Source organism: Salvelinus fontinalis, chromosome 28 (genome assembly GCF_029448725.1).
Source record: "Salvelinus fontinalis isolate EN_2023a chromosome 28, ASM2944872v1, whole genome shotgun sequence".
Classification (NCBI taxonomy): Eukaryota; Metazoa; Chordata; class Actinopteri; order Salmoniformes; family Salmonidae; genus Salvelinus; species Salvelinus fontinalis.
The window spans coordinates 38,846,383-38,872,093 of NC_074692.1; the positions used below are offsets into that span (position 1 = coordinate 38,846,383).

Sequence of the window (25,711 nt, forward strand, 5' to 3'; positions counted from 1 at the left end):
TGCTCCAGAGTCCAATGGTGGCAAGCTTAACACCACTCCAGCCACTTGGCATTGAGCATGGGGATCTTAGGTTGTGTGCGGCTGCTCGGCCATGGAAACCCATTTCATGAAGCTCCCGACGAACAGGTATTGTGCTGTCGTTGCTTCCAGAGGCAGTTTGAATCTCGGTGGTAAGTGTTGCAACTGAGGACAGATTATTTTTTACGCGCCATAGCACTCAACGATCACATTCTGTGAGCTTGTGTGGCCTACCACTTTGCGGCTGAGCCGTTGTTGCTCCTAGATGTTTCCACTTCACAATAACAGCACTTACAACTGACCGGGGCAGCTCTAACAGGGTATACATTTAACGAACGGACTTGTTGGAAAGGTGGCATCCTATGATGGTGCCATGTTGAAAGTCACTGAGCTCTTCAGTAAGGGCACTCTACTGCCAATGTTTGTCAATGGAGTGCTCAATTTTATATACCTGTCAGCAGCAGTGTGGCTGAAAAAGCCAAATCCACTCATTTGAAGGGGTGTCCACATACTTTTGTATATTTAGTGTATGTTGGCTCGTCCGGGCTGTCAAAGCAAAGCCATGTTCTGCGGGCTGCTATTATGTTTATATGCCAATGCTTCTCTCCAGTGGTTGTAAATGGTACTGCAATATTATTATAATTGACATACATTACAATGTTACAGTATTACTATCAAAGTCTTCCAGTTTAGTTCAGGGGACCTTGTACTAAATTATGCACTAGCCTCTCAGACATTTTTCTTGAACCACCCAGATAGTTTGTAACGTCAATAGAGGATCAGCAGCAGTCCAACCCATCCATCCCTCAATGACTAAACTGTTTACCGATATGCATTTCATGTAATAATGTAACAGACTAAAACATCAGCATTTTCTTTGAAGCAACTTTATTAGAGCTTTAGTACATGAACGTGTATTGTTTTACTTCCAAGCATAGAATTCTGATCAAATACACTGATATTAATCTATCTTGAGAAATAATAGATAACCCTACTATAGAGTAAACAAAAACAACAACTGTAACAACAACAACGCCAACAAATGAGTTTGCATCATGACAGTGTCAACGCTGCACTGGAAATTGGGACAAAAATGTAACTAAATGAAGAGGAATAACTTTCCAATGGTTGATCATCACAGCCCAACTATTGTAACTGTACTGCTAGCTGCAGCCCAACTACTGTAACTGTACTGCTAGCTACAGCCCAACTACTGTAACTGTACTGCTAGCTACAGCCCAACTACTGTAACTGTACTGCTAGCTACAGCTACATGAGCACTAGTACAGAGTGGCTTCACATTGGCATTTGCAAAGTCAGAATAATCACCAGGAATAGAAACATTGATACAGTATGGCATATATTCTACAAACTACTGATTCCATTACGAGGAAGATGGTGATGATGTTGGTGATGATGTCCAAATTATACAATTGTGAGTTTCAAAAATATTGGTATTTTTGCTCATTGTTCCTGAAACGTTTACAAGCAATGAGATAAAAGCTTAATGCTAAACCACTAAAAACAGACCTGGCTTTTCAAATAACTTGGTTAAATGCTTGGGAGTATTTGAGTCAGTTATTTCAGTATTCAAATACATTCCAAGTGTATTTCCAAGTTCATTCCAATATTCAGCTAGTTGTTTTTTTCAAATAAATGTTATATGAATACTTTTATGAAATGTATTGAAAGGTCTGTTGGAAAGACAGGAATCTTGCACATATTTTTGAGGGGGTATTAAAGGGACATTATAGATCCCATTCCACCATCATCCCAGTTGGTCCCTTTATATTCCTGAATGCCTGGAACATGGCGAACACTCTACACCAATCACCAGCCTGAATAATTCCTCAAATTCCACCCACACTTATCCAATCTTGTCTATGATTGGCTTCCTTTTTAAGAAAGTGCAACAATGGCATCATGAGATGGCAGTTTACATCCACTGCTCATATAGTATCAGTCATCCATCACAGACTCTACTCTTCCCTTCAATCTGACAAACAAATTGAAATTAAATTATTACTATAAAGTCATCAGGGTTTATGTACAGTAGGTAAAACATGGTGTTTTCTGGTGGTATGGCTTTAAATTATCTTATTTCATGCTATTAAAAAATGATATCTGAATACATGACTTTGATATATTTGAAATAGGCAGAGCCATTTTCTTTATTGTCTTATGTATAGAGTAGAAGGGGTTTGGTATGGACGTCTTGAGTAGAATATGCCGGCTGAGGGAGTTAAGAGAAGGACAGCTAGTTAAGAGAGGAACAGCTAGTTAAGAGAGGGACAGCTAGTTAAGAGAGGGACAGCTAGTTAAGAGAGGGACAGCTAGTTAAGAGAGGAACAGCTAGTTAAGAGAGGAACAGCTAGTTAAGAGAGGGACAGCTAGTTAAGAGAGGAACAGCTAGTTAAGAGAGGAACAGCTAGTTAAGAGAGGGACAGCTAGTTAGAAGAGGGACAGCTACAGCCAGGGGGTTCTGCTTAAACCTCTGCTTGTTTATCCAGGTCTTTGAGAGTTTGAAGAAGGCTTGTAGGGGTGAAGATATTGGTTGATCCTGCAGAGAGAGAGAATTAGAGTAGTTGAATAACTTGGAACATATCAAAGAATTAACATATCATTGAAGACTTGATTCATCTGCTAAATTAAAGTACAGTAGGCCTTCAGTTCCAAATGGGAATGATAGACAGAAATACACAGACATTAGAAATCCCATATAAAGACACGGGTTCAGCTTTTAGTCCAGGAAAGAGTATCATATTCACGGAAATATAACATTTCCGCATCAGTCACCATGATATGCACAGCAGAAATCGACCATAGGTGCTGCTCCTCTAAACCATGTCAAATGGCAGACATAAAAACGATGGAGGTGCAAAAAGGCCCAGTAAAAATAACATCTATGAAGAAATGTTTCATTGGCATATAGTGTCTGAGGAAAAATAAATATTTATCCATATATATCAACCCCTCTGTCAAACGGTTGTTTTGACAAAGAAGTGCTTCAACAGAGAGTTTGATATCGAATGGATGGACAGAGATATTTTTTTCTCAAAGACTAAATTCTCCACAGAAAAGGGGAGCTTTTGACAACTGTCTACATCACAGGAGGTTGGTGGCACCTTAATTGGGGAGGACGGGCACGTGGTAATGGATGGCGCGGAATCAGTTGAATGGTATCAAATTCATCAAACACATTGTTTCCAGGTGTTTGATGGCATTCCATTAGCTCCATTCCGGCCATTGTTATGAGCCGTCCTCCCTTCAGCAGCCTCCTGTGGTCTACACGTAGCATACCAAGGACAGATACAGAGAGTGCACACAAGATAAACAGAATAGATGACAGCACCACAGACCAAGTATACAATGACATGGAGGGAATAGAGGTGGGAACATGGAACAACAGGATGGATCACAAACAGGGGAGTCACAGTGTGGATCTACATGGGTCCAACCGACTGAACAATGGAACAACAGGATGGATCACAAACAGGGAAGTCACAGTGTGGATCTCCATGGGTCCAACCGACTGAACAATGGAACAACAGGATGGATCACAAACAGGGAAGTCACAGTGTGGATCTCCATGGGTCCAACCGACTGAACAATGGAACAACAGGATGGATCACAAACAGGTGAGTCACAGTGTGGATCTCCATGGGTCCAAACGACTGAACAATGGAACAACAGGATGGATCACAAACAGGGGAGTCACAGTGTGGATCTCCATGGGTCCAACCGACTGAACAATGGAACAACAGGATGGATCATAAACAGGGGAGTCACAGTGTGGATCTCCATGGGTCCAACCGACTGAACAATGGAACAACAGGATGGATCATAAACAGGGGAGTCACAGTGTGGATCTCCATGGGTCCAACCGACTGAACCATGGAACAACAGGATGGATCACAAACAGGGGAGTCACAGTGTGGATCTCCATGGGTCCAACCGACTGAACAATGGAACAACAGGATGGATCACAAACAGGGGAGTCACAGTGTGGATCTCCATGGGTCCAACCGACTGAACCATGGAACAACAGGATGGATCACAAACAGGGGAGTCACAGTGTGGATCTCCATGGGTCCAACCGACTGAACAATGGAACAACAGGATGGATCACAAACAGGGGAGTCACAGTGTGGATCTACATGGGTCCAAACGACTGAACCATGGAACAACAGGATGGAGGATGGATCCCTATGGGTCCTGGTCAAAAGTAGTTCACTGTAGAAGGAATAGGGTTCCATTTGGGACGCAACACAGGGGACTAAGAGTCCTGGGCCAGTGGAGGGTACGTGGTGAGAGGAGGCTGAGAGAGGGGCTTCACATCACAACGACCATCTTTACTTTTCAGTGTGTGTTCTCATTCTGCGAGGGCCGGCTCTGGTTCCTCAGGGGCAGCGTTGGGGTCCAGGAAGTCAGGGTGCTGCAGCTCCTTCAGGTATTTGGTGGGAGTGAGCATGTGGGTGGAGCCTATGGAGGGAGTGGGACAAATGCTGCATGCTCATTTCACATTGTATCTCAATAAGTCTGTTTTCTGGGGGAGGTCTTGGGTTCCCCTGAAAGATAAATGTTAATGACAAAAAAGGCAGTCCAATAACATGGCTATATACAGGGAGTACTAACACATAGTCGACTGTGTCCTCTGCCTGAACCTGCATGGTATCCATTCCCTGTTGTCACAACAGCACATATATCCTGTCTCTGATGTTTTCTCAGAAACACCATCTGATCTGAGCACACAAAGCCGATTCCATCCAGCAGCAGCTGAGTCAGCCACAGTGGAATAGAACTATAGGATTTCAACAGTATATTCTAATGATTTCCTAAGTATCGCCATGCCAGGATGATTCAGGATATTTAGTTGGAGAAGATATCTCCCTTTTCCCTGCAATATAGTTCTGATTGTACACCCTATGCCTGCTCCCTACTAGGTGTACAATGTATATCCAGGTAGAATGTACATAAAAGGGCTACGTGGTGCAACGAGTATAATTCTCAAGTCCGGCAACGAGTGCATTCTACGTCGGACATACAGCTATGACCATGACATTTCACCCCACCCATGCTGCCAACTCACCAATGATGGCCTCCCATTTGCCATTGGCCTGTGTGACTTCGTAGACACAGCGCATCTCACTAAAGGTCATGCCTCCGATGATGAAGACGATGACCCGAGGACCAGTCTTCATCTCTGTAGGGCCCTTGTTCTTGTGCCAGTTTCCGTACCGGGCACTGTAATGAGGAGGGCAGGACATTCAAGTAACACTTTATATGGTGTTGGGTTCTGTAAATATGAAATATACTTATTCATGTCGCTGAGGGAGAGAGGGGAATGTATAACATTTTCATTCTGTTCAGATATGTTATTGTTAGCCATCAGGGATCCTATGGGAGGAAAAAGGACACAGTCTGGTGCAAGTCAATATGACAGCTGTGAGTTGGGGAGGAGTGAGCACTTTGGGGCAGAGGTCAGGTCAGATGAAGTGAGGAAGAGCAACAGAGATGCATTGGCTGTTCAGATGTGTAGGAGGAGACTCAGCATAAGGGTTAAATATCAGTGCTCGTGTGAATATGTCTTTTGTCTTATGCAGCTGTATTGACCCAAAGGGTGAATAAACTTGGATGGAGCTTTCATAGTGTCCGTCAATTTCTTGACTACAGCCACTTTCTTGTTGAAAGTCAACAGACATGCAGTTGACATGTTACTGATAGTCTGTTGATAGTTTGTAGTGTAGAACAGATGAACTGTCCAATTAAATATTGAGGCCGTTCCTACCTCCACTAGAAGCTAAAATTAAGAATTCCAGTAAGTCATTGAAAACTCAGAAGTGACAGACTACAGAGGGGATGTACAATTCATAAAGTTTACTTGCATACCTTGATGGAGCGCTGGAGTGAGTGGAGGCAGTTCGTTGGGAGATGTAGGGGTACTGCTTTGGATCCAGTTTGTCCTCAATGGCATCCTGAGGAGAAACAAAACAGGGTCAGTGAACTAACCCTGACCCATCCTGAGGAGAAACAAAACAGGGTCAGTGAACTAACCCTGACCCATCCTGAGGAGAAACAAAACAGGGTCAGTGAACTAAGCCTGACCCATCCTGAGGAGAAACAAAACAGGGTCAGTGAACTAAGCCTGACCCATCCTGAGGAGAAACAAAACAGGGTCAGTGAACTAACCCTGACCCATCCTGAGGAGAAACAAAACAGGGTCAGTGAACTAACCCTGACCCATCCTGAGGAGAAACAAAACAGGGTCAGTGAACTAACCCTGACCCATCCTGAGGAGAAACAAAACAGGGTCAGTGAACTAACCCTGACCCATCCTGAGGAGAAACAAAACAGGGTCAGTGAACTAACCCTGACCCATCCTGAGGAGAAACAAAACAGGGTCAGTGAACTAACCCTAGCTTAATGTCCACACCCTGGATCAACCCTAACCCCATGTCCACACCCTAGCTTCATGTCCACACCCTGGATCAACCCTTACCCTAAAAGCTAGAAACCACTATTTTCCTGTCAGTCTTAACTTAGTATCCACCCACACTAAACTACTGTAGGATAGACCCTACTTTCTAATCAAATCCAATATATAACAGTTTAGGATAGCAGACTGGACATGCCTCCATGATGTCCTTGATAAGAGGGGTCCATCGGGACAGCTGGTAGGTCTGCTCACTCACTCTCTCCTTCCGGTCAGTCTTCTTCACCTTGCGGGTCGGATTCCCCTAGAAAATGAATCATTATTATTATTTTATTAGGAATGCTGTTCATTACATAAGGACTCTCAAAGTGCTTCGAGTACATGACGGATGCACTCAAATACTCTTCAGTTGGACACAGACAGCATATAACCACCGAGGATATCTTATTCATGCCTCTATTCAAAGATGGATCCCCAATCCACATGTTAAAGTGTTTCTACTCAATTGTGTGAGAGAGTTGTGTGATGGTTCCACAATGGTTCATATTCATTAGAGCACACTGTAGCAAAATGTAGCAAAACGTTTTGCAACAGAAAATAAAACCAAGTGTTTCTTATTGGACAAATTAGTTTGTAGTACCTCCCTGTTCAGTAAATTTTCTTCCGCTCGGTGCCTAATGAATACAGGTCCTGGTGTTACTATGTTCCTATAGGAGCTAACCTCTGAGATGATGGGCATGCCCATATGGGCCATGTTGGAGATGATGTCACTGTCCTCGGGAGGGATGTTAGCATGCTGGAGGAGCTTACACAGGTTCTCCTCCGAAACACCTGACACATGCACAAACACATGCACCGAAAACACACACACACACAGAAACATGCACGCACCCAAATCAAAGCTTGATGATTAGCTGATTACTTGAATCAGCTGTGTAGTGCTAGGGCAAAAACCAAAACTGAGTTTGGGAAACCCTGCATTAGTACATAGTATTGTACATAGTAAACTACAGACACACAGAAAATGGATTTCTCTCTCACCGTTCTTCATGAAGATATAGAGGAGGATAATGCGAATCTTGTCGAAGACAGTGACGTCTTTGTCCAGCAGGACGGGCACGATGGCCCTCATGGGGTCCTTGATCTTCTCCCCCTCTGCATCCGTACCCATCGCTAGGTCCTGGGGTAGGGCAAGGGGCAAAGACAGGGGGAGGGGCACAGGGTTTGATTTTATTTAAAAAATGTATTTAACCTTTATTTAACTAGTTAAGTCAGTTAAGAACAAATTGTTATTTACAATGACGGCCTACCCCGGCCAAACCCTAACGATGCCGGGCCAATTGTGCGCCGCCCTTTTGGACTCCCAATCACGGAAGCCCCGAGTAGCGCAGATGGTTAGATATGGTAGTGATGGTAAGATATGGATTAGATGGTTAGATATACACTGAGTGGACAAAACATTAAGAACAACTTCCTAATATTGAGTTGCACCCCCACATTGGCCATTAGAACATCCTCAATTCGTCGGACATGGACTCTACAAGGTGTCGAAAGTGTTCCACAGGGATGCTGGCCCATGTTGACGCCAATGCTTCCCACAGTTGGGTCAAGTTGTCTGGATGTCCTTTGGGTGGTGGACCATTCTTGATACACACAGGAAACTGTTGAGTGTGCAAAACCCAGCAGCGTTGCAGTTCTTGACACAAAGCGGTTCGCCTGGCACCTACTACCATCCCACGTTCAAAAGCACTTAAATATTTTGTCTTGCCCATTCACTCTGAATAGCACACATACACAATCCATGTCTCAAGGATTAATAATCCTTCTTTAACCTGTCTCCTCCCCTTCATCTACACTGATTGAAGTGGATTTGATGAGTGACATCAACAAAGGATCATAGCTTTCACCTGGATTCACCTGTTCAGTGTATGTCATGGAAAGAGCAGGCATTCTTAATATTTTGTGCACTCAGTGTATACCCGGAGTACCCATTTAAAACAAGTGTACTCCAATTCACTGGAGCGCCTACAAATAGCATCAAGTTGTACTAGTCCACTCTGTGCCGATTGGCCTCAGCAATCAGCACCTGTAAATTCTCTGGCCTTCATTTTCAAGCGTCTCATAGTCTTTGGTCTTTGAACTGAGGAGTAGGGTACTGAACATAGAACACAGGTACATTGTGTTACCTGCTCCACACGACACAGCTTGTCCACGGTGCCCTGATAACGGTTCATACAGTCCTCAGCCAGGTGGAGGTGAGTGGAGTACTGAAACACAGGGAGAAGTGTACACACGCAGATGGTCAGCGGTAAAGTCAGAAGACTGTAGTCGGTTAAGTGTGCATACTATGTCAACATCCCAAATGGCACTCTATTCCTTATATAGTGCGCTACTCTTGACCAGGGCCAAAAATGTGTCCTATTATAGAGAATACATAGATAGCCATTTGGGATGCAGACTATAAGCATGTATAGTATCAGTGTGTATAGTATCAGTGTGTATAGTATCAGTGTGTATAGTATCAGTGTGTATAGTATCAGTGTGTATAGTATCAGTGTGTATAGTATCAGTGTGTATAGTATCAGTGTGTATAGTATCAGTGTGTATAGTATCGTATCAGTGTGTATAGTATAGTATCAGTGTGTATAGTATAGTATCAGTGTGTATAGTATAGTATCAGTGTGTATAGTATAGTATCAGTGTGTATAGTATCAGTGGGTATAGTATCAGTGTGTATAGTATCAGTGTGTATAGTATCAGTGTGTATAGCATCAGTGTGTATAGTATCAGTGTGTATAGTATCAGTGTGTATAGTATCAGTGTGTATAGTATAGTATCAGTGTATATAGTATCAGTGTGTATAGTATCAGTGTGTATAGTATCAGTGTGTATAGCTTCCCCCAGGCAGCTATGACGTGTATCGACTGTTCCCCCAGGCAGCTATGACGTGTATCGACTGTTCCCCCAGGCAGCTATGACGTGTATCGACTGTTCCCCCAGGAAGCTATGACGTGTATCGACTGGTCCCCCAGGCAGCTATGACGTATATCGACTGTTCCCCCCCAGGCAGCTATGACGTGTATCGACTGTTCCCCCAGGCAGCTATGACGTGTATCGACTGTTCCCCCAGGCAGCTATGACGTATATCGACTGTATCGGTGTCATAGCTGCCTGGGGGAACAGTCGATACACGTCATAGCTGCCTGGGGGGAACAGTCGATATACGTCATAGCTGCCTGGGGGACCAGTTGATACACGTCATAGCTGCCTGGGGGAACAGTCGAAATACGTCATAGCTGCCTGGGGGGAACAGTCGATATACGTCATAGCTGCCTGGGGGAACAGTCGATATACGTCATAGCTGCCTGGGGGGAACAGTCGATATACGTCATAGCTGCCTGGGGGGAACAGTCGATACACGTCATAGCTGCCTGGGGGACCAGTCGATATACGTCATAGCTGCCTGGGGGAACAGTCGATATACGTCATAGCTGCCTGGGGGGAACAGTCGATATACGTCATAGCTGCCTGGGGGGAACAGTCGATATACGTCATAGCTGCCTGGGGGGAACAGTCGATATACGTCATAGCTGCCTGGGGGACCAGTTGATATACGTCATAGCTGCCTGGGGGACCAGTTGATATACGTCATAGCTGCCTGGGGGACCGGTGTGTTTGGTGATAGTGAAGCATTAACATGAAAAAGGTCTCTAACCGAACATAGATGATAGATGTGCAGTTTTTTCTTTATTTTTTTGTTGTCTACAATGTATTCTGTGACAGGACATGCATCAACACACTCTTAAGACACGCTTACCTTGCTCAGCTCTTTCTGATACTGGGGCATCTTCTTCAGCATCTGAGCCAAGTCTTTCATTGTGGTCTGAAACAAACCCAGAACAGCACATCACTGTTAGACACACAGCAGCCAATACAATACAGAGGGTAAATGACTCATCTCAGGTCAATAATGCAGTACTGTAGGACTAATACAGACTGAAATTAGAGTACAGTACCTTCTCTCCTGTGTTCATCTTTTTGGTGGATGAGAATTCTTTCAGAGAACGGGTCACAGCCCTGTTTGAATGTATGTGAGAAAGAGAGGGAGGGAGGGGGAGAGGGCGAGAAAGAGATTGTGAGAGCGATAGTTTAATTAAAGAATGATGTACGCTTGTGTCTGTGCTTTCTCATATATATATATATATATATATATATATATATATATATATATATATATATATATATATATATATATATATATATATATATATATATATATATATATATATATATATATATATATATATATATATATATATATATATACTGCTCAAAAAAATAAAGGGAACACTTAAACAACACAATGTAACTCCAAGTCAATCACACTTCTGTGAAATCAAACTTTTCACTTAGGAAGCAACACTGATTGACAATACATTTCACATGCTGTTGTGCAAATGGAATAGACAAAAGGTGGAAATTATAGGCAATTAGCAAGACACCCCCAAAAAAGGAGTGATTCTGCAGGTGGTGACCACAGACCACTTCTCAGTTCCTATGCTTCCTGGCTGATGTTTTGGTCACTTTTGAATGCTGGCGGTGCTCTCACTCTAGTGGTAGCATGAGACGGAGTCTACAACCCACACAAGTGGCTCAGGTAGTGCAGTTCATCCAGGATGGCACATCAATGCGAGCTGTGGCAAAAAGGTTTGCTGTGTCTGTCAGCGTAGTGTCCAGAGCATGGAGGCGCTACCAGGAGACAGGCCAGTACACCAGGAGACGTGGAGGAGGCCGTAGGAGGGCAACAACCCAGCAGCAGGACCGCTACCTCCGCCTTTGTGCAAGGAGGTGCACTGCCAGAGCCCTGCAAAATGACCTCCAGCAGGCCACAAATGTGCATGTGTCAGCATATGGTCTCACAAGGGGTCTGAGGATCTCATCTCGGTACCTATTGGCAGTCAGGCTACCTCTGGCGAGCACATGGAGGGCTGTGCGGCCCCACAAAGAAATGCCACCCCACACCATGACTGACCCATCGCCAAACCGGTCATGCTGGAGGATGTTGCAGGCAGCAGAACGTTCTCCACGGCGTCTCCAGACTCTGTCACGTCTGTCACATGTGCTCATGTGCTCAGTGTGAACCTGCTTTCATCTGTGAAGAGCACAGGGCGCCAGTGGCGAATTTGCCAATCTTGGTGTTCTCTGGCAAATGCCAAACGTCCTGCACGGTGTTGGGCTGTAAGCACAACACCCACCTGTGGACGTCGGGCCCTCATACCACCCTCATGGAGTCTGTTTCTGACCGTTTGAGCAGACACATGCACATTTGTGGCCTGCTGGAGGTCATTTTGCAGGGCGCTGGCAGTGCACCTCCTCGCACAAAGGCGGAGGTAGCGGTCCTGCTGCTGGGTTGTTGCCCTCCTACGGCCTCCTCCACGTCTCCTGATGTACTGGCCTGTCTCCTGGTAGCGCCTCCATGCTCTGGACACTACGCTGACAGACACAGCAAACCTTTTTGCCACAGCTCGCATTGATGTGCCATCCTGGATGAACTGCACTACCTGAGCCACTTGTGTGGGTTGTAGACTCCGTCTCATGCTACCACTAGAGTGAGAGCACCGCCAGCATTCAAAAGTGACCAAAACATCAGCCAGGAAGCATAAGAACTGAGAAGTGGTCTGTGGTCACCACCTGCAGAATCACTCCTTTTTTGGGGGTGTCTTGCTAATTGCCTATAATTTCCACCTTTTGTCTATTCCATTTGCACAACAGCATGTGAAATGTATTGTCAATCAGTGTTGCTTCCTAAGTGGACAGTTTGATTTCACAGAAGTGTGATTGACTTGGAGTTACATTGTGTTGTTTAAGTGTTCCTTTTATTTTTTTGAGCAGTATATATATATATATCTATCTATATATCTATCTATATATCATATATCTATATGTGTGTGTGACTGTGAACCAAGGGAGCATCCTATTTGTATTTGTTAGAGACCCACGTGGTGACTTCTGCAATGTGCTTGTGTCTGAGACTCATCCACAGATCATCATCCTCATCCAGCAACACCGCCTTCTCCTTGACCTCCCCCATCCCGCTGGTGTCATACCTGACACACACACACACACACAGAAAGGTGAGAGAAAGAGAGATGAGAGCGAGATATGAGAGAGAGGTAAGAGAAAAGTGAGGGAAAGGGAGATGAGAAAGCGAGAGATGGGAGAGAGATGAGAGAGATGAGACATGAGAGAGGTAAGAGAGAGAGATGAGAAAGAGAGAGAGAGAGAGAGGTTAGAGAGAACAGTCCATAACAGCAAACATATTTAGATTTCAAACCAAACAAGAAACTACAGTATAGGATGACTTCCTAACAATATAAGAGATGGACCCAAAGATATGCTGCCAGGCATAGATATAATTTATTTCACTTAGGGATAGGTATCCTTTAATTCACATAATGTATGGATAGAGATAATATTGTTCACATAGATATCCTATTGTTCACATAGAGATCCTATTGTTCACATATGGATATATATCCTATTGTTCACATAGAGATAGAGATCCTATTGTTCAATATAGATCTTATTGTTCACATATAGATAGAGATTATATTGTTTACATAGAGATAGATATCCTATTGTTTACATAGAGATAGATATCCTATTGTTCACATATGAATAGAGATCCTATTGTTCACATAGATATACAGATCCTATTGTTTACATAGAGATATATATGCTATTGTTCATAAAGATATCCTATTGTTCACATAGAGATAGATATCCTATTGTTCACAGAGATAGATATCCTATTGTTCACATAGAGATAGATATCCTATTGTTCACATAGAGATAGATATCCTATTGTTCACATAGAGATATAGATCCTATTGTTCCATATAGATAGATATCATATTGTTCACATAGAGATAGATATCCTATTGTTCACATAGAGATAGATATCCTATTGTTCACATAGAGATATAGATCCTATTGTTCCATATAGATAGATATCATATTGTTCACATAGAGATAGATATCCTATTGTTCACATAGAGATAGATATCCTATTGTTCACATAGAGATAGATATCCTATTGTTCACATAGAGATAGATATCCTATTGTTCACATAGAGATAGATATCCTATTGTTCCATATAGATAGATATCATATTGTTCACATAGAGATATAGATCCTATTGTTCACATAGAGATAGATATCATATTGTTCACATAGAGATAGATATCCTATTGTTCACATAGAGAGATATGTTCACATAGAGATATAGATCCTATTGTTCACATAGAGATAGATATCATATTGTTTACATAGAGATAGATATCCAATTGTTCACATAGCAATATAGATCCTATATGTTCTATTTCATTTTGTGGTGCCATGAACCCCTTGCTAGGCTGTGCCTGTGTGTGTGTGTGTTTACTTGTAGACGTCGTTCTCGATGCCCAGCAGGTCATAGCCCATGGCTTGGAGGGTGAGCTCATGGAGGATGGGAGAGACCGGGTCAAAGCCTCGGTCCAGAATCAAGAGCTGGGAGCGAGACTTGTCCGGACCCTAAGCAGGGCGGAGAGAAAGAGGAGAAATATAAACTGACAAAAGGCTGGACAAAGAGGTTTATAATAATGTTTCTATAAAATATGCCATTTAGCAGATGCTTTGATCCAAAGCGACTTACAGTCATGCGTGTACTCATCTTACGTGTGGGGGGGCCCCAGGAATCGAACCCACAACCCTAGCGTTGCAAACACCATGCTCTACCATCTGAATCGTACCACTGTTCCATGTGCCAGTGTACGTGTGTTTACATTATGATTCGACTACACTACTACAGTTTCATACATAACCTCCAAAATGTTCCAACAACTGTAGATTCTACTATTACATTATTTTGTCTGTGCGTGCTACAATGGTTTTACGTAATGACGTGTTTCAATGTAACCTAAAGGACAAAACACACCATGCCGGCGAAAGGCTATAACCAGCTGGTGGCTATCCTATCGCCTCTGACCTGAACATTGGACGTCATTTCTATATGTTGAATGGCCACCGTTAGTTGACACCCAGTAGGGGGTCGCTAACACAACCTGCTGCTTGTTTTGTAAGGCCCTGTCCCAGTGAAATCATTATGGTTGGTTGGCTTTAGGGTTGAGGTCAATTCCATTTAAATTCCAGTCAATTCAGGGAGTACACTGAAATTACAAGACTAATGCTCTCCAATGTTTTTCAATGAGGAAATGTGAAATTGTGTTTACTATCTGAATTGACTGGAATTGAAGTGGAATTGAGTCCTACCCTGGTTGTCTGCTCTCCTCTCCTGCCTCACCTCTCCCATGGTGGGGTTGTCTGCCTTGTAGCCATCCAGCTTGTCCTGCAGGAGCTGAGCCAGAGTGGCACAGTCTTTGTACTCCCTGAGTCAAGTAGACAACAGACAGGCTCTTAGCTTTCCAACAGACAACAGTCTATACAGGTGTTAGACACAATATGAGTTAAACGCTTTGTATCAGCGCAATAGAAAGCCTAGTGACTGAGAGTGCTTCCTCTCTCACCCTCTGTATCTGACGCCAGGGTATTCCTTCAGGGTGTTGCAGAGAGTGGCGATCTGCTCAGCACAGCGCTCCAACATGTTGTGCTTGATGTCAGCCTTGTAGGGGCTGTAGAAGTCCTGGAAGGCATCTGTCTTGTCCAGGGAAAACACCTAGACACACAGACATAAGGCAGATATAAGAGGGAATAGACATACATACCACAGGAGGTTGGTGGCACCTTAAATGGAAAGAACGGGCTCAGGGTAATGACTGGAGCGGAATCAGTGGAATGGTATCAAATACATTAAACACATGGTTTCCAGGTGTTTGATACCATTCCATTAGCTCTGTTCCAGACATTATTATGAGCCGTTCTCCCCTCAGCAGCCTCCCCTGCTACATACACAGAGAAATAATTAATCAAATGTATTTTATTAGGCTCTTTTTACATCAATAGTTGTCACAAAGTCCTTTACAGTTGCCCGGCCTAGACTCCAAATATTCTGGTCACTTTCCGAGAATATTTGGAATATTCCTGTAATCAGGAGCGAATGAGCAAGAAATCCATGAATCCTACAACTGGAAATTTGGTGGAAATTAACAGAATTTTGCAACCCTATCCAGTAGGCATGCAGGGTCGGTCGTGCAGGTGGCACAGTAGCAGTGTGTGAGATTAAGTCAAACAGTGTGGGGGGGGTAATATAATCCTCTTTCATTACGCTGAGTGCTGCCCAAATGACTGACAACACAGTACAGTGCTGTAGGAGCAGATGCGACATCTTTCAGTATTTTCATAGGAGGGATTTCCAAAATGCACCATTATGACATCAATTACAGTTTATTTCCAATCTGAAATTCCTATTTCTGCTCCTCCATCCTTTCCCATTTCCTCTACTTGCACCATAATGTCAGGCAGGCTCTCTTTCCCCACGCACCACCACCACTGTCACTGGCACCTCCACATGGTTGAGCCCATCTGTTGACCGCCCATTTGGTGTGCAAACAACTTCCCCTTGTCACACAACCCTCCTCCACCCCCCCATTGGCTACTGGCCAGTACGTTTCTACATCAGCCAATGAGGTGAGGGATTAGAGCCGGGCGAGAAGGGAGGGAGGCCTCCCTTCTAGCCACTCCACTCTGGAACATTCCATCAGGAGAGAGAGGAGACAACCCCAGCTCATTCACCGATCCCTCCTCTACTCCTCCCCTTCTCTTCTCTTCGTTTATTTCTCCCCCTCTCCAATTGTGCTTTCTCCTCTTTCTCCCCTCTGTCTTTCTCTCCCTCTCCCTCTCCAGACAGACAGACAGAAGGGCAGACAGACAGACAGAAGGGCAGACAGAAGGTCAGACAAGTTCTGACCTGAGACTCATAGGGCAGAAAGGCGATGTGGATCTCAGTCAAGGTCTTCATGGCTTTGGACGCGCGGGATTTCGTCAACAAATTAAACAATGAATCTGGGATTGCTGTGAGGGAGGGGGGAGTGACAAAAAATATGAATTAAAAGATGAAAGAAAAAGGGAAATAGAATAGAAATCAATATACTATACTGTGGAAGGTTGAGTGTTGGTATGGTGTCAAAGAGGAGTTGACTGCCGTTTCATCTGCTAGTCCGTTCCCAGTACACCAGCAGGCGGTCAGACTGCTCCATACTCTAATTGACATATACAGCGGGCGATGGTACGTTGTCGTCCCGTGTCTCTCTAATATTACTCACTGTCAGTGAAGAAGACGTGAGCTCCTCTGTATCTGGGCGACCGAGGGTCTCTGAAGTCATCTATGAGTGCCTCCACAGTCTGGGGAGAAGGAACGATTGGCAGCATCATTAGAATCTTACCAAAGAAAGCAAAACATCTGTGGTCCTGTGTGGCTTAGATGGTAAGGCATGGTGTTTCCAACTCTAGAGCTGTGGGTTTCATAACCCATATGTTAATGTATGAATGTACTACAGTAAAATGCTTTGGATGAAAGCATCCACCAAATGGCTCCCATACCTCATCATTGGGTGTTATTAAGTAGATGGCCTCCATGCTAGGGAGAGGCTCCCGTTTCTTGCCGATATCTTCAACAACTGGACAGGAGAGGACAGAAAAGCACAGTCATTCAGTTAGTCAATTGAAGGTGCTACACCTAAAATGTATCCCCCACATCCAATTTCTCCGTAACAAGCAGAGACTCGCACTTGAGCCTTTAACTTTTTGTTTTGGTCCACCAGCCTCAAACAGCTGTAAAAAAAATGTTTTGTTAATTTCACAGCGATTTAGATGGTACAATGATTCCCAACACTATTCAGTGCTTGTTTTCTCACATAAACTGAAATTGAGCTAACAGTAAATCATTTTTGCAACCAGGAAATGACATTGGCCACTAGATAAGACGGCCACAAATTCAAAGCAACTTTCCGGTGTGAGAAATCAATAAGAGAATATCACAGCCAATCTCTGGCAGGTAAATAACACCGTGAAAAGCTATCATTCCATTATTACTGCAGATATATTATTGACATTTTCTGAAATAACAATGCAAAAAAACAAACATGGTGTATCACCTTTAAGTGATGCTGAACAGGAAGTGTGTATATGTGGGACATTGACAGAGTGGTACTCACTGGTGATGCCCTCTGACATGATATCTGTCATCTTACAGCAGGATGACATCATCCTCATGCTCAGCTTGTCTACGACCAGCACCTGGGGCAGGGCAGGGAGGACACAGGTATATCAAGGGCTCTAGTCAAAAGCAGTACGCTCTATAGAGAATAGGGTGCCATTTGGGCGCAGACCAGCGCTATCATGTACCATCAGAGAGTTATTCATAACCAAGACGCAGTCATTCATAACCAAGACGCAGTCATTCATAACCAAGACCCAGTCATTCATAACCAAGACGCAGTCATTCATAACCAAGACGCAGTCATTCATAACCAAGACGCAGTCATTCATAACCAAGACGCAGTCATTCATAACCAAGACGCAGTCATTCATAACCAAGACGCAGTCATTCATAACCAAGACGCAGTCATTCATAACCAAGACGCAGTCATTCATAACCAAGACGCAGTCATTCATAACCAAGACGCAGTCATTCATAACCAAGACGCAGTCATTCATAACCAAGACACAGTCATTCATAACCAAGACACAGTGATTTATAACCATTGATATGGAGTGCCTTCAGAAAGTATTAATTTATACCGAACAAAAATATAAACGCAACATGTAGTGTTGGTCCCATGTTTCATGAGCTGAAATAAAAGATCCCAGAAATTGCCCATACCCACAAAAAGCTTATTTATTTAAAATGTTGGGCACAAATTTGTTTACATCCCTGTTAATAAGCATTTCTCCTTTACCAAGATAATCCATACACCTAACAGGTGTGGCATATCAAGAAGCTGATTAAACAGCATGATCATTACACAGGTGCACCTTGTGCTGGGGAAAATAAAAGGCCACTCTAAAATGTGCAGCTTTGTCACACAACACAATACCACAGATGTCTCAAGTTGAGGGAGCGTACAATTGGCATCCTGACTGCAGGAATGTCCACCAGAGCTGTTGCCAGAGAATTGAATGTTATTTTCTCTACCAAAAGCTGCCTCCAACGTCATTTTAGAGAATTTGAAAAAAAAAAAAAAAAAAAATGGATCCCCATAATACATACGTCCAACCAGCTTACAACCGCAGACCACGTTTAACCATGCCAGCCCAGGACCTCCACATCTGGCTTGTTCACCTGCTGAGGTGTATTTCTGTCTGTAATAAATCCCTTTTGTGGGAAAACCACATTCTGATTGGCTGGGCCTGGCTTCCCAGTGGATCCATGGGTGGGCCTGGGAGGGCTAAGGCCCACCCGATTGGGAGCCAGACCCACCCTTGCCCAGTCATGTGACACCCATAGATTAGGGCCTAATTTACTTATTTCAATTGACCGATATCCTTACACACTGCTCAAAAAAATAAAGGGAACACTTAAACAACACAATGTAACTCCAAGTGAATCACTCCAAGTGAATCATCCACTTAGGAAGCAACACTGATTGACAATAAATTTCACATGCTGTTGTGCAAATGGAATAGACAAAAGGTGGAAATTATAGGCAATTAGCAAGACACCCCCAAAAAAGGAGTGATTCTGCAGGTGGTGACCACAGACCACTTCTCAGTTCCTATGCTTCCTGGCTGATGTTTTGGTCACTTTTGAATGCTGGCGGTGCTCTCACTCTAGTGGTAGCATGAGACGGAGTCTACAACCCACACAAGTGGCTCAGGTAGTGCAGTTCATCCAGGATGGCACATCAATGCGAGCTGTGGCAAAAAGGTTTGCTGTGTCTGTCAGCGTAGTGTCCAGAGCATGGAGGCGCTACCAGGAGACAGGCCAGTACATCAGGAGACTTGGAGGCCGAGGCCGTAGGAGGGCAACAACCCAGCAGCAGGACCGCTACCTCCGCCTTTGTGCAAGGAGGTGCACTGCCAGAGCCCTGCAAAATGACCTCCAGCAGGCCACAAATGTGCATGTGTCAGCATATGGTCTCACGAGGGGTCTGAGGATCTCATCTCGGTACCTATTGGCAGTCAGGCTACCTCTGGCGAGCACATGGAGGGCTGTGCGGCCCCACAAAGAAATGCCACCCCACACCATGTCTGACCCATCGCCAAACCGGTCATGCTGGAGGATGTTGCAGGCAACAGAACGTTCTCCACGGCGTCTCCAGACTCTGTCACATGTGCTCACGTGCTCAGTGTGAACCTGCTTTCATCTGTGAAGAGCACAGGGCGCCAGTGGCGAATTTGCCAATCTTGGTGTTCTCTGGCAAATGCCAAACGTCCTGCACGGTGTTGGGCTGTAAGCACAACCCCCACCTGTGGACGTCGGGCCCTCATACCACCCTCATGGAGTCTGTTTCTGACTGTTTGAGCAGACACATGCACATTTGTGGCCTGCTGGAGGTCATTTTGCAGGGCTCTGGCAGTGCTCCTCCTGCTCAAAGGCGGAGGTAGCGGTCCGCTGCTGGGTTGTTGCCCTCCTACGGCCTCCTCCACGTCTCCTGATGTACTGGCCTGTCTCCTGGTAGCGCCTCCATGCTCTGGACACTACGCTGACAGACACAGCAAACCTTTTTGCCACAGCTCGCATTGATGTGCCATCCTGGATGAACTGCACTACCTGAGCCACTTGTGTGGGTTGTAGACTCCGTCTCATGCTACCACTAGAGTGAGAGCACCGCCAGCATTCAAAAGTGACCAAAACATCAGCCAGGAAGCATAGGAACTGAGAAGTGGTCTGTGGTCACCACCTGCAGAATCACTCCTTTTTTGGAGGTGTCTTGCTAATTGCTTATAATTTCCACCTTTTGTCTATTCCATTTGCACAACAGCATGTGAAATTTATTGTCAATCAGTGTTGCTTCCTAAGTGGACAGTTTGATTTCACAGAAGTGTGATTCACTTGGAGTTACATTGTGTTGTTTAAGTGTTCCCTTTATTTTTTTGAGCAGTGTATTAACTGTAACTCAGTAAAATCTTTGAAATTGTTGCATGTTGCGCTTATATTTTTGTTCAGTTTCCTTTCTGAAGGCACTGTAAAAGCTGCCCATACCTTCCATTCTCCTTTCTTGTGTACCTTCTTGATGACATCATTCATAATCTCTGTAAAGGGAGAAATCATTGATTAGCACCGAATATTTTTTTTGTGATAAAAGCATCGTAGGCTATTTCCCTTTGTCATAGACAGTAAATGCCATAACAATAATGAAGCTAAATACAGGGGGTACCGGCACTGAGTCAATTTACTTATGTAAATAGTCCTGGTGGCTATTTGATTAATTGTTCAGCAGTCTTAAGGCTTGGGGGTAGAAGCTGTTAAGGAGCCTTAGGTGTGGTAGCAGAGAGAACAGTCTATAACTTGGGGGACTGGAGACTGACAAATTTCTGGGCCTTCCTCTGACACTGCCTAGAATATACAGAACCAGTCAAAAGTTTGGACACACATACTCATTCAAGGGTTTTTCTTTTTTTTTATTACTATTTTCTAAATTGTAGAACAATAGGGAAGACATCAAAACTATGAAATAACACATATGGAATCATTGTGTAACCCCCCCCCAAAAAAATATATATTTGAGATTCTTAAAAGTAGCCATCCTTTGCCTTGGTGACAGCTTTGCACACTTTTGGCATTCTCTCAACCAGCTTCATGAGGTAGTCACCTGGAATGCATTTCAATTAACTGGTGTGCCTTGTTAAAAGTTAATTTCTTTAATTTCTTTCTTTCTTAATGTGTTCGAGCCAATCAGTTGTGTTGTGATAAAGGTAGAGGTGGTATACAGAAGATAGCCCTATTTGGTAAAAGACCAAGTCCATATTATGGCAAGAACAGCTCAAATAAGCAAAGATAAATGACAGTCCATCATTATTTTAAGACATGAAGCTCAATCAATCCGGAAAATGTAAAGAACTTTGAAAGTTCTTCAAGTACAGTCGCAAAAAACATGAAGCGCTATGATGAAACTAGCTCTCATGAGGACTGCTACAGGAAGACCCAGAGTTACCTCTGCTGCAGAGAGGATCAATTCACTCGAGTTACCAGCCTCAGAAATTTTTGCCCAAATAAATGCTTCACAGAGTTCAAGTAACAGACACATCTCAACATCAACTGTTCAGAGGAGACCACGTGAATCAGGCCTTCATGGTCGAATTGCTGCAAAGAAACCACTACTAAAAGGCCACCAATAAGAAAAAGAGACTTACTTGGGCCAAAATTATCAAGCAATTGACATTAGACCGATGGAAATATGTCCTTTGGTCTGATGAGTCCAAATTTTAGATTTTTGGATCCAACCGCCATGTACAATATTTGTGAGACGCAGAGTAGGTGAACGGATGATCTCTGCATGTGTGGTTCCTACCGTGAAGCATGGAGGAGAAGGTGTGATGGTGCTTTGCTGGTGACATTGTCAATGATTTATTTAGAATTCAAGGCACACTTAACCAGCATGACTACCACAGTATTCTGCAGCGACACGCCATCCCATCTGGTTTGCGCTTAGTAGGACTATCATTTGTTTTTCAACAGGACAAATTACCCAACACACTTCCAGGCTGTGTAAGGGCTATTTGACCAAGAAGGAGAGTGATGGAGTGCTGCATCAGATGACCTGGCCTCCACAATCACCCGACCTCAACCCAATTGAGATGGTTTTGCATGAGTTAGTCCACAGAGTGAAGGAAAAGCAGCCAACAAGTGCTCAGCATATGTGGGAACTCCTTCAACACTATTGGAAAGCATTCCAGGTGAAGCTGGTTGAGAGAATGCCAAGAATGTGCAAAGCTGTTATCAAGGCAAAGGGTGGCTACTTTGAAGAATTTAAAATATAAAATGTATTTTGATTTGTTAAACACTTTTTTGGTTACTATATGATTCCATATGTTATTTCATAGTTTTGACATCTTCACTATTATTTTACAATGTAGAAAATAACAAAAAAAAAGATTAAATCTTAATGAATAGGTTCTAAAACTTTTGACTGGTACTGTAGGTCCTGGATGGCAGGAAGCTTGGCCCCAGTGATGTACTGGGCCGTACGCACTACCCTCTGTAACACCTTGCGGTCAGATGCCAAGCAGTTGCCATACCAAGCGGTGATGCAGCCAGTCAAGATGCTCTCAATGGTGCAGCTGTAGAACTTTTTGAGGACCTGAGGGCCCATGCCATATCTTTTCAGGCTCCTGAGTGGGAAGAGCCAGTGTTGTGCCTTCTTCACGACTGTGTTAGTGTGTGTGTGTGGACCATGTTAATTCCTTAGTGATGGGGACACTGAGGATCTTGAAGCTCTCGACCCTCTCCACTACAGCCACCGATGTGGATGGGGACGTACTCGGCCATCTGTTTCCTGTAGTGCACAATCAGTTTCTTTGTTTTGCTGATGTTGAGGGTAGTAGAGGGAGGGGGTATGAGCTTCAAATATATAATTAAAAAGCTGTCCTATCTATCTACTGGAGTGAGTCAGTGAGAGGGACACATAGCAATCACAAGGCTTAATCTCTTTCAATCCTCTTACGCCACAGAACTGGGCTGCTATTTCTGGGCTCTTTCTGTCCCACAGGATGTGACGTAACAACGCCCATGACAATATATCCTACAAACCAAAAGCTTACCAAAAACAGAAATAGCCCTATGCTTCATTGGAGCTAGGCATACAAACATTTCGCTACACCCGCAATAACATCTTCTAAATATGTGTATGCGACCAATAACATTTGATTTGATTTTGATTTGATTTTCAAACAATGTGGTTTTGAACATGGGTTGAGGGTTATAGAGGCAACCTGTCCGTCTATCATTGAATGAATTCACTATCCAATTAACCAACAGGTTTAGCTAGGGGTAATTGCCCCAATGCCCCATGAACATGTCAGTCAGCGACAACACAAACTCACAAGAAGCATTGGAATGAAAGATGATGTCTACCTCTCAAATGGTTCCCTATTCCCTGTATAGTGCACTACTTTTGACCAGGGACAATATGGGCACATATGACTCTGATCAAGTGCACTATATAGGGAATAAGGTGCCATTTGGGACACATCCCATTACGCTTCTCCTGTCTGCCTGAGCCAGACAACCACAACGATTGTGTCTCAGGAGGTTAACAGAAGAGCCAAGACCACCAACCTGCCAGTCTGTAACCTACTAGCAGACAGGATCAAATAAGCTGTGGGTCAGTGTGCATCCTTGCAAAGATATAATTGACTTTTGATACATTCTTTGCATTGGTGTCTCAATTGACTTTCAATTAGTGTGCTATCCAGTAGAGAAATATAATAAATGGAACCACCAGATGAAATAGGAAAGATAGGAGAACTGAGCGCCTTTACGCACGTTGTGCAATCGTATCGGATGCAGGACGCACTAGATTTTTACTTTCAATATGTCTACTTCTCGAGAAGTTTTTGGCAAAAGAATGTACTTAAATAATGTTTGATTTACAAATAGATATATAAATAAAATAGTAATTCAAACAAATTAAAATAGCCTAAATTACTTTTAGAATAAATAGCCTACTGTCAAAAATGAAAAACCTCACAGTACACAGTGCTAGCCTACATAACGGTGGTTGATAGTTAAATGCAAATAAATATTCTTACTTTCTCCCACAATGGCTTTTAGTCCGAGCGGTGCCATGGTGATGCCTCTGTAGTGAACACGTCTCTAAATCCCCCGCTCTCGCTCCCTTAACCCGACCTCAGCTAATACAGCGATGTAGCATACTGTAGACCTAATCCTTTACGCCTCCGCCTTGCCTGTAGGCTACTGTACAACCATGCCGATTTCGGCTGTCATACCTAATGATTACATAGCCTAACTTAATTAACACAAATATGTTTGGCTTTCTGCAGAGTATTAATTATCAAGTTAAAGTTACTGTATTTTACATTAGGGTTATAATAAAGTAACGTTTTTAGGCAAATTACTTCAGATTTTAATTTTGTTGTGTCACGAGCCTAATAAAAAATAATGATTAAACATTTACATTTTATATTTTCAGCGCAAGTGCAATACATAATTCAATGTATAAACATCGACTACATTATCAAACTACCTAGAGATGTCCACGGGGGGGCAGTAACGTCTAGGTAAACAAAGGTCTCCGTCTCATTTTGTGCGCGTGGCATTCAAACAGGTATGGGCACAGATTATCCATTATGTTGATCAGATACTCAAGTGGCCACTCTAACAATGAAAATAAATGTATTCAAAAATGGAAAGCAGTCGGGAGAAGGCAAGATCAGGTTGGACCATTCTAGCTAATGAGAAGGCAGATACTCGTGAAGAACAGGCACAAAGTTGCCGGGATGTCACGTGTCCTACTTATATCAGTACACTCGTAACAAGCTAAGGAATAAGAAATGTATATTTGATCAAATAATCATCGGGTAGCAAATCAGCCATTGCATATTTTGTTAACCAAATTCGACACTGAAGACCTCCATACAAAAACTCTTCACTTGGTGAGCTTTTCTTTTTTTTAAACGCCGCCTGCTGGAGAAGACAGATTTGGGGTCCTGTTATCCCTTTCCCTTCGCCTCTTCCTCTCTTGTATGGGTAACTAAAGATTTTCTATTATATTTACAAGATAGTCAAATGACCACTCTAAAAATTTAAAATTTGTCCTCAAAGATGGAATGCAGGTGAAATCAGGTGGGACCCAGTAGAGGCTGCTGAGGGGAGGATAGATCATATTAATTGCTTGAACGGAGCGAATGGAATGGCTTCTATTCCATTCTATTATACCATTCCATCTATTCCGCTCCAGCCATTACCAGGAGCCCGTTCTCCACGATTTAGGTGGCACCAACCTGTGGTGGGACCATACTAGCCAATGAGAGGGGAGGTATGTGTGTGAACAACCTCGTTAAAGCGTCGGGACAGTAACCGAAAGTTTGCTAGATAGAATCCCCGATCTGACAAGGTAAAACTCTGTCATTCTGCCCCTGAACAAGGCTGTTAACCCACTGTTCCTAGGCTGACATTGTAAATAAGAATTTGTTCTTTACTGACTTGCCTGATTAAATAAATACAAATTAAGATAGAGGACTTATCTTTGTATCTGTGCCATTATATTGCCTGTGACAGCATCTCCATTTTAAAGCAGTACATTTTCTTCTTCATTGGCTGATTGCAGCTAACTCATAGGAATCCCCACCCAGTTGACTAC

The 25,711-nt window shown here is 43.5% G+C and overlaps 1 protein-coding gene across 2 annotated transcripts; it reads right to left on the bottom strand.

Moving 5' to 3' along the window:
* Window positions 1-889: 889 nt before the first annotated feature.
* LOC129826688 (syntaxin-binding protein 1-like) lies at window positions 890-24,250 on the bottom strand. Of its 2 annotated transcripts, XM_055887693.1 has the most exons (20): window positions 24,141-24,250; window positions 20,593-20,642; window positions 17,603-17,684; window positions 16,989-17,065; window positions 16,712-16,790; window positions 16,357-16,460; window positions 15,017-15,165; window positions 14,794-14,878; window positions 13,894-14,024; window positions 12,451-12,558; window positions 10,468-10,528; window positions 10,269-10,334; window positions 8,638-8,718; window positions 7,493-7,631; window positions 7,173-7,282; window positions 6,651-6,755; window positions 5,908-5,993; window positions 5,108-5,262; window positions 4,375-4,500; window positions 890-2,578 (listed from the first exon to the last, which is right to left on the bottom strand). In XM_055887693.1, the coding sequence occupies exons 1-19, from the start codon at window positions 24,175-24,177 to the stop codon at window positions 4,391-4,393; spliced, it is 1,815 nt and encodes a 604-aa protein (XP_055743668.1). In that variant the 5' UTR covers window positions 24,178-24,250; the 3' UTR covers window positions 890-2,578; window positions 4,375-4,390. The 2 variants fall into 2 exon arrangements, with proteins under 2 accessions (XP_055743668.1, XP_055743669.1); XM_055887694.1 differs by lacking the exon at window positions 4,375-4,500.
* Between the last annotated feature and the right edge of the window lie 1,461 nt (window positions 24,251-25,711).

Excerpts from the sequence above, each read along its gene's own strand:
- LOC129826688 (XM_055887693.1), bottom strand. The coding sequence starts at position 24,177 with ATGGCACCGCTCGGACTAAAAGCCATTGTGGGAGAAA. Across the intron at positions 17,066-17,602 it reads CATGTCAGAGGGCATCACCA|TTGTTGAAGATATCGGCAAG; the intron begins GTGAGTACCACT and ends TCTCCTGTCCAG. Across the intron at positions 16,791-16,988 it reads TAATAACACCCAATGATGAG|ACTGTGGAGGCACTCATAGA; the intron begins GTATGGGAGCCA and ends CCTTCTCCCCAG.